We start from the raw sequence: 15,670 nt of genomic DNA on the forward strand, positions 1-15,670 counted from the left end.
TGAGGAGGATTCCTTTATGTTTATCCCATGCATGTTTGAATTCCGTTACAGTTTTCCTCTCCACCACCTCCCGCGGGAGGGCATTCCAAGCATCCACCACTCTCTCTGTGAAAAAATACTTCCTGACATTTTTCTTGAGTCTGCCCCCCTTCAATCTCATTTCATGTCCTCTCTGTTGAAAATGCCAGGATTTTGTAATTGGTATGTCTAGAGCAATTTTTACTATATGATAGTATAGGAAAAAATTGAAACTGTTAAATATTTCTCCATCACTGCCACTTCCAAAATGCTTACATTGCCCTTGTCGTTTTTTTACCTCCAAAATGCTTATATCACCCTTGTTTTCCATGACCATTCAGTAGGCTTATGCAGTAAAACGTGGGCTTGCAATAAATTTTAACATGTCCATTATAAAGTGATTCAAAACTATTTAACATGAGTACAGTAAAAATATGTCCTCAATAGTATAATGCTATTTTCATGCACAGAAAGCCAAAAATGGTGTGAGGATATTAATAAGCTAAATAGGACAAGCAAGCTAAACCAAGCATGGCCAATTCTTTTTTTTTTTTTGGACTCTTGTTTGTTGCCAAAGACTATATCAGTAAGCCTGTCGTTTGAAAGTTTTTTTTCTTTTTGTCTGTGCAGAAGAAAGAAATGGGAGAGCTAGTATGCTCCAGTAGGGACGGTCAAAGGAAATCAGGGAGTTGCAGGAGAGCAGAAAGCTGACATGAGTGCATATTTGGAACTATCTTTTTGTGTCCGTTCATATCTTCAGACAAAAGTGTGAGAGTACTTGTTTATGGACAGAGTGGATCATGCAAGGGGGGGGGGGGGAGTCCAAGGGAGGAATCTGCCACCATGACTCAGAAAGGCATCCTATTTTTAGTTACTGTAATGACTGCTCCACATACTGTTCGACTGCCTCAGTTCTCACTGAAAATGAGCACCACACGCAAACCAAAAGAATGGTTCTGTTAAGCTTTTATGGCTCAAACTTCAGTTAAGTCTCTAGCTTAGGAACTCTTTCAGTGGTTTTAGTCAAACTAACACCATCAATGACAGCAAAACTTCTGGCCTCTGATAATGTTACTTGGAAATATATTTGTGTAGAGTAAAACACATTTATTTTTAATGATCAAGTATGTCTTCTCTGACATCCTGATCTCCCTTGTCTTCTTGGTGCTTTGTGAAAAGCTTCTTTTTTGTCTTGGAGTACAGACAGGACTGAGGCAGCCACTGGCTGTTTGCATGTCCCTAGGGAGAGTCCTCCACTGCATAGGAGGCCCTTTGTTTTTCTGAATAATCAGAGGATGAGACTGGACCACCCACCAAAAAGGCTGTTCAACAAAAGATGTTTAAATGGAAGCTGTACCAAATGGCGTATTTTACTATTCGGCCGAATACGAATAATGGGCATTGAACTTTAACATAAATAATTAAAAAAGCAACATGAAATCAGAGAGCAGGTGTTTATTTCAGGAGGATTTAGCACAGTAGATCCTCAGATTATTTGTATTCAAATTTAAACCACTATTTGACTTGTATTCAGGACATATCTTAGCTTTAGATCTGTTACACATCCTTTCTAGTTTGCTGCTCTTTAATTTGTCAGAGCTGCTCTTTGACTCAAGAGCAGTGCTCTAACCCATTGCCCAGCATTCTATCAGTTTGAGGAAGGCGATAATTGTTTTGCCCTGACAGTGTCCAGGTCAGGAGCAACAGCCATGTCATCTCCCTTTAGTCTTAGTCCATGAGATTCCCGTCTTAGCTCTGCAGGGAGTTTTCAGTGCAGTAGACTAGTTTCAGCAGGCATCTTCTGTAGAGTCATTGTTGTCCAGGATCCAGGTGACCTTTTCTCCCTGAATTTGCCCTTTTGCTTCACAGAGCTTACTTTGTGTCAGAGGCAAGTGGCTACCCCAGCTTCTGATATGGGAGCTCTTAGGCTGCTAAGGAGCCAGGACTGGCCTGGTTGGAAGACAAGGACGATTGATACACAATCCGCTGTTCTCAGCCAATCGGGAGGGGTCTCTATATGAGACCTTAGAGGTGGGTGAGATTTACTTTGGAGAAGGAGGTGACCCATTGATGGCTAATCTGTTCAGGAGGGAAGAACTATTTTCAATGATCTCTCAGATGTTGGAGGGACTGAGTACTGTGGATGATGCAATAAAAGTTTCCAAGTTCATTTTGAACTTGGTATACAACCCTGGGAAATACCATTTGAGCGGTTTACAATGTAATAAACTTTTTAGAAGGAAAAGATCTAAAACTCATGACAGAAAAGAGATAGAGAAAGAAGGTGAGGGGGGGGGGGGGGGAACACATGACTGCAAGGGACTGTTGACTGCTGATCCTAAAGGGCACAAAGGGGAGACCTAGTACAAGAAGAATGGAATGGTGTCAAAGCAAATCTAGATGGAAAAGGCATCTTTAAAGAGGAATGTTTTCAGGGCTGCTTTAAAGGACACATAAGAAGGCTCTAACCGAAGAGGGAGGGGAGTTCCAGAGAGTAGGGACTGTAACACTATAAGGATCCTAGAATGAAAGGTATCCATTCTAATCGATCAAAAGGAAGGGGTTAGATGGAGAGTTTGTTGGGAGGATCGAAGACAGCGAGAGGGGGAACATAGGAGTCAAAAGAAGAAAGTGGTTGGTCGGAAATACGAATCCTGATGGTAAGAATCATAAAATTACTAGTAAAAGAGGCCCGTTTCAGAGCAAATGAAACGGGCGCTAGCAAGGTTTTCGTCGCCAACACCCCCCTCCCTCCCTGGCCAACCCCTTCGTTGTTCTGCCATTGCTCTGCCCCCAACGTCATGACGTTTGATGTGAGGGCGGGGCCCGGAGCGATTTCCCACCCTCCCTGCCTCCCTCCCTGCCAATCCCTTTGTTGTTCTGCCATTGCTCCGCCCTCGAGGGCGAGGCCCGGAGCGATTTTGGTGGCTTCACCACCACGAACCTTCGAACCTTTTTGAAGGAAGTCAGTTCTTGGCTTCACTGACGTCAGTGTCCTCAGAACGTTGAGGGTGAGTTTTATTATAGTAGATTATGTGATGTGATGTGCTCCTGATGTAGGAGTGAGGTGATATGGTCATATTTATGGGAGTTAATGAGGACCTTAACTGCCATATTTTATACAATCTAGATGATTTTATACAATCTAGATGCGACAAATGTCTGAAATACAAGAACCATTTCGTAGAGCATTACAATAGTCCAATTTACTAATTACAAAAGAGTGAGTACCTAGAGTGCCTCCTGAGAGAAAAGGTGTCTGACAGAATACAGCATGCGAAGTTTAAAAAAACAGGCACGAACTATAACGGAGATCCGAGGTTTGGAAAGTAATGTGTTGTAGAATAACACCCAGGATTATAATCGTAGGATGAAGGATAACATTATATCCAGAAAAGCTGATGGGAGTAACTGGTTTGGGGTCTCACTTCCAAGAGAAAGGAACACTTTGAATCGTATCAGGATTAAGCTTAAGCTTATTGAATAGCAACCAATCAGAAATAAGATCCAATTTGGCATTTAAGGCCGAGATAACAGAGGAGAAGTTGTGGTCTAAGGTAGTGAGAAATTTGAATATTGTTAGCTTACACATATAGTGTTAAATTAAGAGATTGTATTAGAGTGAGGAGTGGAGCATAAAGATTTTAAAAAGTGTGGGAGGGGAGCACAAAGGCTGGTCAAGATGGCGCTAGAGGCAGACGTGTGTCCGAGCTCCTGTTACTTTCTGACTCTGTCCTGCTTTTTGTGCACTTCTCTCCATGTTAATTCATGGAGGCAAACGTGTGTCCGAGCTCCTGTTACTTTCTGACTCTGTCCTGCTTTTTGTGCACTTCTCTCCATGTTAATTCATGGAGAAGAGGACAGTGAAAGCTAGGGGAGTCCCCCCCCCCCCCCCCCCCCCATGCCCCAGCAGAGGCCTTACCAGAAGCAAATCAAAAGAAAAAAAAACAGATCAAAAAAGACAAAAAAATAGAACAGGAGGGTAACAGAAGAAGTGGTTTATTATAAGTTACCCGACGTGGCCACGTTTCGCCCTCAGGCTGCGTCAGGGGTAAAAAAACTAATAGGGGTAAAAAGCAAAGTGAACCCCTAAAAGTAGTCATACAACCACCTTACATAAGTGCTTCCCAAGCTTACTCAGCAAACTTCACAATGCTATGGAATCTTTTGAGAAAAAGATTTGTCAGGGCTCTATACTCATTTTCCACATCCAGTCTTACCAGCTGTTCACAAGCATTTACTTGAAGAATGTGATGAGCAGGCTCCCACTGGAGCAGGCTGCAGAACTTTGGCAGATAGCTTCTAAGTAGAAGGAGTATCAAAAGCACATTGCTAGGGCTACCTTTGATACTTTTGACATGTTGTGCAGACCTTCCACTGTAGGTATCAGTATACGCAGACTCTTATGGCTATGTGTCTCAGAGCTGGAACTGGCAGTTCAGGAATAGTTGGCGGACGTCCCTTGCTGAGGAGATAATCTTTTTAGGGACAGGGTGGCAGACCTGATCAAGAAAAGGACTGATAACATCAAGTCCCTCTCTCGGCTCACTCCTTCTGTGGCCTCCAGTTCTCTGAGGTTTTCGGGTGGAAATCAGAAAAGTGTCTAATACTCTTAAAGGCGTAGGTTCACTTTGTTGACCTTTCCTCCTCAGCAGGCCCAATCGCTGCACTTCCATCCTCAGCAGCAGTGGACCTAAAAGCCCCAACCAGCTCCCTAGTCTAAGCAAGGGATGAGCTTTTGACTGGCTCCAGCAGAGCATAGCCAAAATAAAAGTGCCTGTAACAGATGACATACTAGTAGGAAGGATGCTGAATTTTTTCCTAGAAAGGTAGCCCCTTGTAACTTCAGACTGGTGGGTTCTTCAAATAGTTTAGGAGGTTTACACCCTCAGCTGGCATCATTCTCCTCAAAATTGCTCACCAAGACTGCCAAACCTCAGCTCTCAGCATCAGGAAGTATTTGCAGAGAAACTCTCCTCCCTTCTAATGGCTCATTCGGTCAAAACCATTCTACCAGGGGAAGAAGTAAAAGGGATTCTGTTCCAAGTACTTCCTCGTGCCCAAAAAAATGGGGGTATTTTGTCCCATCCTAGTCCTAAGGACCCTGAACAAATATCTGGTCAAAGAGAAGTTTGGGATGATTTTCCTGGACATCCTTCTTCCTATGATTCAGAAAAAAGATTGGCTGTTCTCTTTGGACTTAAAGGTTGCTGACATCCAGATATGTCCCACTTATCTCAGATTTTGAGTAGGGAAAAACCACTACCGGTATCGCGTTCTGCCTTTTAACTTCTCATCTGCTCCCAGGGTGTTTACAAAATGTCTTGCAGTAATTGCAGTGTTGCTACGCAAATTGGGATTGTATGTGTTTGTCTGTCTGGAGAAACACATGGCAGGTCAAAACACATCGAAGGATGGTTGGTTCTATAACGATTTGATAATGAATGTAACTGTTGGGCAGACTGGATGGACCATGCAGGTCTTTATCTGCCGTCATTTGCTATATCACTATATAAAGGAAGGTGCTGAAGAATCAGTTCAGAGAGTCATTTAGGTACTGGAGCTGCTAGGGTTCGTTATCAAGTACCCCAAGCCCTACCTGCTCCCCAGTAGAGCAGTTGGAGTATTTTGGAACCATGCTAAACACGGTTCATATTTGAGCCTACCTGCCTCAGTTGTGGGTGGATGCTGTCATCTGTATCACCATTCAGGGGTACAGCCAACAGGTCATAGTTTGTCAGATGTTGAGGTTGTTGGACCACATGGCCTCCACAGTGCATGTCTCATCCATGACATGCTTCCATTTGCAAGGCACTCAGTGGACCCTCACTTCTCAGTGGTTGTAAGGCCACGTGGAACCTTGCAAATGTCATCTCATTTACCCGAGATTTAGCACAGTCGCTTCTCTGGTGGACAGTTCAGACCAGTTTGACTCTGGGACTTCTATTCCAAATTTCTCTTCCCCAAAAGATACTGACAATAGATTTATTTATTTATTTAGGCTTGATATACCACCTTTGCTAACAAGCAGTTCAAAGACTATGTTGACTCTTGAGGTTCATACCATGGCTCTGACATTATGAGCTATGACTGTGTCGGTAGCCCACTTGAGGTTAGCCTCCATTGAGGAGATTTGCAGAGCTATAACTTGGTCTTCAGTCGACACATTTATACACACTACTGTCTTGAGTAGAATACCCAACATCGACTGGTTTGGTTAGACAGTTCTGCAGAATTTGTTTGGAGTCTAGAATCCAACTCCACCGTCCTAGGCTCATTCTTTTATGTTCCAGGCAGAAGCTTCACAACAGGACTGTTTTTGTTGTTAGTGTTATTGTTTCTGGTTGGTCTTGCCGTTGCAAGACCCTATTGACCGTTGTTGGTTGTTTTCAGTGAGCCTGGTACCTAGGGATTCCCACATATAAGAACTCTATCCTGCTTATCCTCGGAAAAAGCAAAGTTATGCATTCTTTATGCTTTTTTGTCTGTGAGTCCCGTATGACTCAAACAGGTGGGAGGCACGTGCACAGTGGGGGCTTGCCAAAAGCTTCTAGAATCTAAAGAATGCTGGGCAGTGTCTGCACTGGGGCTGTGTCGGTAACATCACCCACATGTGAGAATACTTGTCCTGCTGTCCTCAGAGAGCACCTGCCACAAGTAAGTAACTTCTCTATATGTATGAGTGGATGTGTACATTTTTTAAGTGTTATGAGCATATTTGTATTTTTTGGTTTAGGATAAAGTCCAGGATAGACGCTTAAGCCATCTAAAAGCAGCAGAAGATTTTATGTAAGTACTTACGTTTTCATAGAAAGGGCTTCTAAATTGGCAGTATAAAATACATTGTCTTAATGTAACTATTGAAAAGCAGTGAGTGATGTAGTGTCCTGTGTTTTTCTTGCAGGGATGACGTTTACAGCTTTAATTTAAGTGGAACAGAGGAGCCTACTATAAAGCTTGGTGTAAGATTTTTTTTTGCAAACTTTTTATTGATATATTTGAAAATAGAAACAATGGTCCATATAAAACCACTTTAACAGCATAGTTTTAACTGTAAAGGGAAGTATCTTCCATTCCCCACTCACTCCCCCTATGCCCCCATTATGTGTAGAGTCCCAATGCCCATATGTCCTTTTAAGCATCTGTAGCAATCTATATGTTCAGTCTTCAAATGGTAGAGCACAGTTGTGGCATTCCTGCTTCTTCAACTTTAGTAGCTGTCCTACACTTTGTGAAAAGCCACGAACTGTCCATTCCGTAGCACAGTCAACTTTGACATCAGGTGAATACAGTCAAGTTTGCAGAGTACACTGTCAGAGGAGGTGTGGACGGTTGTTTTCAAGCAGCCGCTAGTGCTATTTTGACCGCTGTAAACAGATTGGATGCCATTTTATATAGGCAGGTTTCACAACAAAGGGTTTGAAGTACAGGTGACAGTGTTCTGCTTTAGACGGATATCTCACCCAAGTTACTTCTTGTATTGTCTGCAATGCATCAGTCCAATACGATTGAATTGTGGGACAGGCCCACCAAATGTGTTACATGTCACCAACCATACCATAATTCATACATAGTAACATAGTAAATGACGGCAGAAGAAAACCTGCATGGTCCATCCAGTCTGCCCAACAAGACAAACTCATATGTGCTACTTTTTGTGTATACCCTACTTTGATTTGTACCTGTCCTCTTCAGGGCACAGACCGTATAAGTCTGTCCAGCACTATCCCCGCCTCCCACCACTGGCTCTGGCACAGACCGTATAAGTCTGCCCAGCACTATCCTCGCCTCCCACCACCGGCTGGCTCTGCCACCCAATCTCAGCTAAGCTCCTTAGGATCCATTCCTTCTGAATAGGATTCCTTTATGTTTATCCCACGCGTGTTTGAATTCTGTTACCCTTTTCATTTCCACCACCTCCCGCAGGAGGGCATTCCAAGCATCCACTACTCTCTCCGTGAAAAAATACTTCCTGACATTTTTCTTGAGTCTGCCCCCCTTCAATCTCATTTCATGTCCTCTCGTTCTACCGCCTTCGCACCTCCGGAAAAGGTTCGTTTGCGGATTAATACTTTTCAAATATTTGAACGTCTGTATCATATCACCCCTGTTTCTCCTTTCCTCCAACAATATCCAGTTCCATGGTTAAAACATTTTCAATAACCTCAATGGAGTGTAGTACCATCAATACAGGATTTTGTGCCTGCTTTCTACCAAGTTACTAGCTATAGAAATTTTCAACAAATATTTAAAGCTCATTTCCCATTGTTTCCTGTTATTTTGATTCTAAATCATTCTCCCATCTCTGAATATAGTAATCCATCAGTGAACGATATGCCAGCAATACTGTTTATTTTCTCAGAATCTGCCTTTACTAATCAGGCAGGGGAAGCAGTGGCCCGTCTCATCTCTCTGGGCAAAGTTACATATGTCCTCCAAATATCTAGCATTCCCAACCTTGAATCTGCTCATGGCAGTTCGGTACAGACTCAGCCATAGCTAAGTCTGTAATTAAAGAGGAACCCAGTTTTAATTAGCTAAAAAGATATAGTTTATTAGTATTAATTAGCATTGATACATTACCCAATAATGAGGATACCAGCAATTCAGTCAATCATACAGTGGAACAGAATCACACGACACACCAGCTGTCGGTGGTGCTCTGTCTTTCTCCTCCATCAGCATCTGCATCTTACACCTCTCGGGGTGCTTCCTTTATACTGTCTCAACCAAATTAATTCCAATGGGATCCAGCTTTGTCAGCAGAACTTGCTATCCCTTATCAGTTGATAAGGAACCGATAAGGGTGACTTCATTGGGTCCCAGGTTCTAACTATATACAAAAGGGGTGCAAAGCACAGCTGACGAGATGACTTCATCGGTCACTCTGCTCTTCTCAGCTATTCTCAGCTCCCCCTCCCTCTGAGTACTCTCTAACTACGTACATCTACCCCTTTATCTACTTTCATTAACCCAAAACATCTTTCTCATGACTCTTCACCGATGCCAGTCCCAGGTATGTTTATAAGAGCAAAGGACCCCCTCCCGTGCCAGCTCCCTGAGAACTCAGTTCAGCTTGTGCTGCAGAAAAATGTATTTTGTATCAGGGATGACTTTGCATTTTTAAGAGAAGCCTAGCTCTTATGAGCCATTTGTTTGTAGAGGCCTAGCTCTTTAGCCTGAGCCATTGACCTGTATTTTACTGAGAGCAAGGGTGGCCATATATATATTCAATACCTAATAAATGCGAGAGATGGCGCCCTAATCACCTCCTCCCCCCCCCCCCCCCCCAACATTGCCTGCTCAAGTAATGTCTCCTCAAAGCCTTGTTCCCCTTGAGATGTGTGATTAATATGGTCATATATCTGCCTATAATGGAAAACATGGTGGGGGGAGGAAGGCTGTATTCATCCCTTAACTCCAAGAAGGACAAGATTTCTCCTTCCTCCCTTATCTGACCCACGGTATGGAGCTTCCTAACTCCCATCGATAAAATGCCTGATCCAAGGTGCCAGGTGTAAATCTCCAGGCATAACTATTGGCTGTCTGTAGGAAATGCTTCCTGTCTGAAAAGAATCTTTTCCATTGCCCTTGCCAAATCTCGAGGAGGCACCTGATTCCCACAGGGGCCTTTTTAGCATGCTCAGAAATCATTAAATTGGGTAGCCGTGAAATGGCCCATAATGGCATGGACTTCATCCATTTTTGCTCTAGTCGCACCCACACTTTGGGTGAATGACTGATCCATTCTGCTGGTATGCAGAGCTGTGCCACTTTGTAATATAAAGTAAAATCTGGAACAGCCATCCCTCTCTGTTTGTTTTTAGGTTCACAGAAGGTTTGAGCTCGTACTCGGGGGGGGGGGGGGGGAACATTTATTCCATATATATTTAAATACCTTTGTTTTTAATATTTATTTTAAAAATTGCCTGGGGAGGGGCAAAGCCATAAATAAATAGAGCAGCTTTGGCAAAATCATCATTTTAATGGCCTGAACCCTTTCCAGCCGTGCAACATTAAGCTCCTCCCATCTATCCAAGTCTCCAAAGAGTTCCTCTATTTTTGAGGGAAAATTGGCTGCATAGAGACCTTCTATAGTCTTAGTTATATTAATTCCCAGGTAACGAATATATTATGTAGCCCAGCGAAAAGGAAACCGTTGCTTCTAGAAGGCAACCTCATCCTGACCCACAGTAACATTTAGAATTTCTGATTTGGCCATGTTCACTTTAAAACCCAACAGCTCCAAAACTACTTGTGCTAGAGATTGTTGAAGGTTAGTTAAAGTAAGGAGGATGACGTCTGCAAAGAGTATGACTTTGTACTCATCTTGGCCCCATTGTACGCCGGTGATTGCTGACTGAGTTCTTATAATTTGCCCCAGAGGCTCTATTACAATGGTAAACAAGGGTGAGAGCGCACAACCCTGTCTTGTGCCTCGATTTAGTGGGAACATAGGTATACAAGTGCCATTGATTTTTAGGCAAGCTACAGAGTTGATATAAATCTGGTGTATCCAGTGAATAAAACACTCAGAAAATTGAAAGCAGAAATTGCCGATGGACGCAATCAAATGCCTTTTCTGCATCCAATGAAAAAAGCATAGGGACAGCCTCACTCCTTGCATTTTGAATTAGATATAGTGCCCTGTGAACATTTTCAAAAGTTCGCCTCACTGCTATGAAGCCAGATTGGTCCTCATTTATCGTTGTGTGTAGCAAGTGCTGTAAATGGCGTGCTAAAAGTTTTGTAAAGATCTTATAATTGGTTCCTAATAGTAAGATTGGCCTATATGAGTACATAACAAAGGATCTTTTCCCAGCTTGGGGAGGACTGTTTATAGCTACCATCCACCATAAAAGTGATAACTCTGTCTCCTCTGAAGAGTTAAATATCCTAAGTAGCAATGGTCCCAAATACCTGCCAAAACATTTACAATATCTGTTAGTGAACCCATCCAGTCCTGGGGCCTTGCCATTAGGCAGGTTCCAGATGGCCCACCACACTTCATCCAAGTCAATCAAGCGAGATAGTGTCCCTCGGCTCCAGTAAGGTGCAGTAATGGAATCTTATCTAAGTAATGATAAATAGCAGCCTCTGTGGGAGAGATATCTAAGGTATATAACTGGGTGTAGTATTGAACAAAGATTTCCCATATGTCTTTTTTTTGCAGTATGTAATGTCTCTTTCTCCGAGGACAAGCAGGCTGCTTGTTCTCACTGATGGGTGACGTCCACGGCAGCCCCTCCAATCGGAAACTTCACTAGCAAAGTCCTTTGCTAGCCCTCGCGCGCCCGCGCGCACCGCGCATGCGCGGCCGTCTTCCCGCCCGAAACCGGCTCGAGCCGGCCAGTCTTCTTTTGTCCGCACTCGGTACGGTCGTGTTTTCGCCATGTCGAGCCCCGGAAAGTCGACCTCGCGCGTCCAATTTATTTGAGCGTGTTTTTTTCCTTCGGGAAAGTTTTCTCTTAGTCGGGAAGTGCTCCGGAAACCCCCCGCCGGGTTTCGTGTAAATCCTCCCCGTACTTCCAGCTTTTTGCCCCGGTAAGTTTTCTTTCGTCGTCGGGGTAGGCCTCTTTTTGGCCTCGGTCGAGATTTTTCTCCCTCTAAATTTTGGTGCTTCAATTTTCGCCATTTCGGCTTTTGATTTCGCCGGCGTGATTTTTCCGCCCATGACATCGAAGCCTTCCAGCGGCTTCAAGAAGTGCACCCAGTGCGCCCGGGTTATCTCGCTCACTGATCGACACTCGTCGTGTCTTCAGTGTCTGGGGGCCGAGCACCGCCCTCAGAACTGCAGTCTGTGTTCCCTGCTTCAAAGGCGGACTCAGGTAGCGAGACTAGCCCAGTGGAACGTGTTGTTCTCGGGCTCTTCGTCGGCATCGGCACCGGGATCTTCGAGTGCATCGACGTCGTCAGCGTCCAGACCATCTTCCTCGGCCGCCCCTGCATCGAGTGCATCGAGGCATCGGGCCTCTGCATCGGCGCCGAGACATCGGATAGCTGCATCGACGTCGGTGGTACCAGGACCTCGTCTGCTGATGTCGTCGGACGGTGGTGCATCGGGTGGAGTGCAGGTGAGGGCTGTCCATTCCCCTGCTGGTGGCGGTGAGCCCTCGGGTGGGTCTCCGCCTACCCTGAGGGCTCCTGCGGTACAGCCCCCCCGAGATCGACCTTCTTCAGTCTCGGCCCCGAGGAAGCGACGGATGGATTCGACGTCCTCCTCGTCGGTGCCGGGGAGCTCCGGTGACATGCTTCGGAAGAAATCGAAGAAGCATCGACACCGGTCTCCTCCCCGTGTCGGCACCGAGAGCTCTGGGTCGCCGAGGGATTCGGCACCCAGCAGGCATCGGCACCGAGAGGACCGCTCACCCTCTGTTCAAGAGGTGTCGATGCGCTCCGCTCTGGACAGCCCGGAACAGCCTCCACGCCCGGAACAGGTACTGACGTCGACGCCTGCATCGACCTCTCAGCCTTTCTCTGCAGCCACTCTAAACGAGAGCCTCCGGGCCGTTCTCCCAGAGATTCTGGGAGAGCTGTTGCGCCCTACCCCTCCGGTACCGGCGGTGCTTGCGCCTCCGGTACCGTCGAGCGTGGCGCCGGCTGGCCCATCGCCCAGGTTGAGGTCCCCGACGTCGGTACCGAGTGCGGTGCCGACCGCGGCCACCTCCCAGGAAGGCTCCCCGACCACGTCGGCGGAGGGAGCTTCGCCGATGCGGGCAAGGGAGTCTACCTCTCGACGCCCCCATCGTGGACGGGGTTCCACGGAGTCGAGCAGGGCGAGGTTGCAGACACAGGTCCGGGAACTTGTGTCTGACACCGAGGGTGAGGCCTCGTGGGAGGAAGAGGAAGATCCCAGATATTTCTCTGACGAGGAGTCTGAGGGTCTTCCGTCTGATCCCACTCCCTCTCCTGAGAGACAGCTTTCTCCTCCCGAGAGTCTGTCTTTCGCTTCCTTTGTCCGGGAGATGTCTACGGCCATCCCCTTCCCGGTGGTTGTGGAGGACGAGCCCAGGGCTGAAATGTTTGAGCTCCTGGACTATCCTTCTCCACCTAAGGAAGCGTCCACTGTTCCCTTGCACCATGTCCTGAAGAAGACATTGCTTGCGAACTGGACCAAGCCATTAACTAATCCCCACATTCCCAAGAAGATCGAGTCCCAGTACCGGATCCATGGGGACCCAGAGCTGATGCGCACTCAGTTGCCTCATGACTCTGGAGTTGTGGATTTGGCCCTAAAGAAGGCTAAGAGTTCTAGGGAACATGCTTCGGCGCCCCCGGGCAAGGACGCTAGAACCTTAGACTCCTTTGGGAGGAAGGCCTACCATTCCTCTATGCTCGTGTCCAAGATCCAGTCCTACCAGCTCTACACGAGCATACACATGCGGAACAATGTGCGGCAGTTGGCGGGCTTGGTTGATGCTCTTCCCCCTGAGCAAGCCAAGCCTTTTCAGGAGGTGGTCAGGCAGCTGAAGGCGTGCAGAAAATTCCTGGCCAGAGGAGTTTATGACACTTTTGATGTTGCGTCCAGGGCCGCTGCTCAAGGTGTGGTGATGCGCAGGCTCTCATGGCTGCGTGCCGCCGACCTGGAGAATAGACTCCAGCAGCGGATTGCGGACTCGCCTTGCGGATAACATTTTTGGCGAAAAAGTCGAACAGGTGGTAGAGTCTCTCCACCAGCGGGACACCGCATTCGACAAGTTCGCCCGCCGGCAGCCTTCAGCTTCTACCTCTACAGGTAGACGATTTTTCGGGGGAAGGAAGACTGTTCCCTATACTTCTGGCAAGCGTAGGTACAATCCTCCTTCCCGACAGCCTGCGGCCCAGGCTAAGCCCCAGCGCGCTCGCTCTCGTCAGCAGCGTGCGACTCAGCAAGGCCCCGCGGCTCCCCAGCAAAAGCAAGGGGCGAGCTTTTGACTGGCTCCAGCAGAGCATAGCCGACATCCAAGTGTCAGTGCCGGGCGACCTGCCTGTCGGAGGGAGGTTGAAAGCTTTTCACCAAAGGTGGCCTCTCATAACCTCCGATCAGTGGGTTCTCCAAATAGTCCGGCAAGGATACACCCTCAATTTGGCCTCAAAACCTCCAAATTGTCCTCCGGGAGCTCAGTCCTACAGCTTCCAGCACAAGCAGGTACTTGCAGAGGAACTCTCCGCCCTTCTCAGCGCCAATGCGGTCGAGCCCGTGCCATCCGGGCAAGAAGGGCTGGGATTCTATTCCAGGTACTTCCTTGTGGAAAAGGAAACAGGGGGGATGCGTCCCATCCTAGACCTAAGGGCCCTGAACAAATATCTCGTAAAAGAAAAGTTCAGGATGCTTTCCCTGGGCACCCTTCTCCCCATGATTCAGCAAAACGATTGGCTATGCTCTCTGGACTTGAAGGATGCCTACACACACATCCCGATACTGCCAGCTCACAGACAGTATCTGCGATTTCAGCTGGGCACACGCCACTTCCAGTACTGTGTGCTACCCTTTGGGCTCGCCTCCGCGCCCAGGGTGTTCACAAAGTGCCTAGCTGTGGTAGCAGCGGCGCTTCGCAGGCTGGGGGTGCACGTGTTCCCATATCTCGACGATTGGCTGGTGAAGAACACATCCGAGGCAGGAGCCCTGCAGTCCATGCAGATGACTATTCGCCTCCTGGAGCTTCTGGGGTTTGTGATAAATTACCCAAAGTCCCATCTTCTCCCAGTGCAGAAACTCGAATTCATCGGAGCCCTGCTGGATTCTCGGACGGCTCGTGCCTATCTCCCAGAGACGAGAGCCAACAACTTGTTGTCCCTCGTCTCGCGGGTGCGAGCGTCCCAGCAGATCACAGCTCGGCAGATGTTGAGATTGCTGGGCCACATGGCCTCCACAGTTCATGTGACTCCCATGGCCCGCCTTCACATGAGATCTGCTCAATGGACCCTAGCCTCCCAGTGGTATCAGGCCGCTGGGGGTCTAGAGGACGTGATCCACCTGTCCACGAGTTTTCTCGAATCCCTGTTTTGGTGGACGATTTGCTCCAATTTGACTCTGGGACGTCCCTTCCAAATTCCTCAGCCACAAAAAGTGCTGACCACGGATGCGTCTCTCCTGGGATGGGGAGCTCATGTCGATGGGCTTCACACCCAAGGAAGTTGGTCCCTCCAAGAACGCGATCTACAGATCAATCTTCTGGAGTTGCGAGCGATCTGGAACGCTCTGAAGGCTTTCAGAGATCGGCTGTCCCACCAAATTATCCAAATTCAGACAGACAATCAGGTTGCCATGTACTATGTCAACAAGCAGGGGGGCACCGGATCTCGCCCCCTGTGTCAGGAAGCCGTCAGCATGTGGCTCTGGGCTCGCCGTCAGGGCATGGTGCTCCAAGCCACATATCTGGCAGGCGTAAACAACTGTCTGGCCGACAGGTTGAGCAGGATTATGCAACCTCACGAGTGGTCGCTCAATTCCCGTGTGGTGCGTCAGATCTTCCAGGCGTGGGGCACCCCCCTGGTGGATCTCTTCGCATCTCAAGTGAACCACAAGGTCCCTCAGTTCTGTTCCAGGCTTCAGGCCCACGGCAGACTGGCGTCGGATGCCTTCCTCCTGGATTGGGGGGAAGGTCTGCTGTATGCTTATCCTCCCATACCTCTGGTGGGGAAGACTTTGTTGAAACTCAAGCAAGACCGA

At 47.3% G+C, this 15,670-nt stretch overlaps 1 protein-coding gene across 1 annotated transcript in view; it reads left to right on the top strand.

Moving 5' to 3' along the window:
- SYCP2 (synaptonemal complex protein 2) overlaps positions 1-15,670 on the top strand; it is a 244,855-nt gene that overhangs the window by 130,240 nt on the left and 98,945 nt on the right. The window contains 2 exon segments of the mRNA XM_030213454.1: positions 6,755-6,807; positions 6,923-6,980. Of these exon segments, the coding sequence (XP_030069314.1) occupies positions 6,755-6,807; positions 6,923-6,980 (111 nt within the window).

The sequence above is a fragment of the Microcaecilia unicolor genome, chromosome 8, assembly GCF_901765095.1.
Source record: "Microcaecilia unicolor chromosome 8, aMicUni1.1, whole genome shotgun sequence".
NCBI lineage: Eukaryota > Metazoa > Chordata > Amphibia > Gymnophiona > Siphonopidae > Microcaecilia > Microcaecilia unicolor.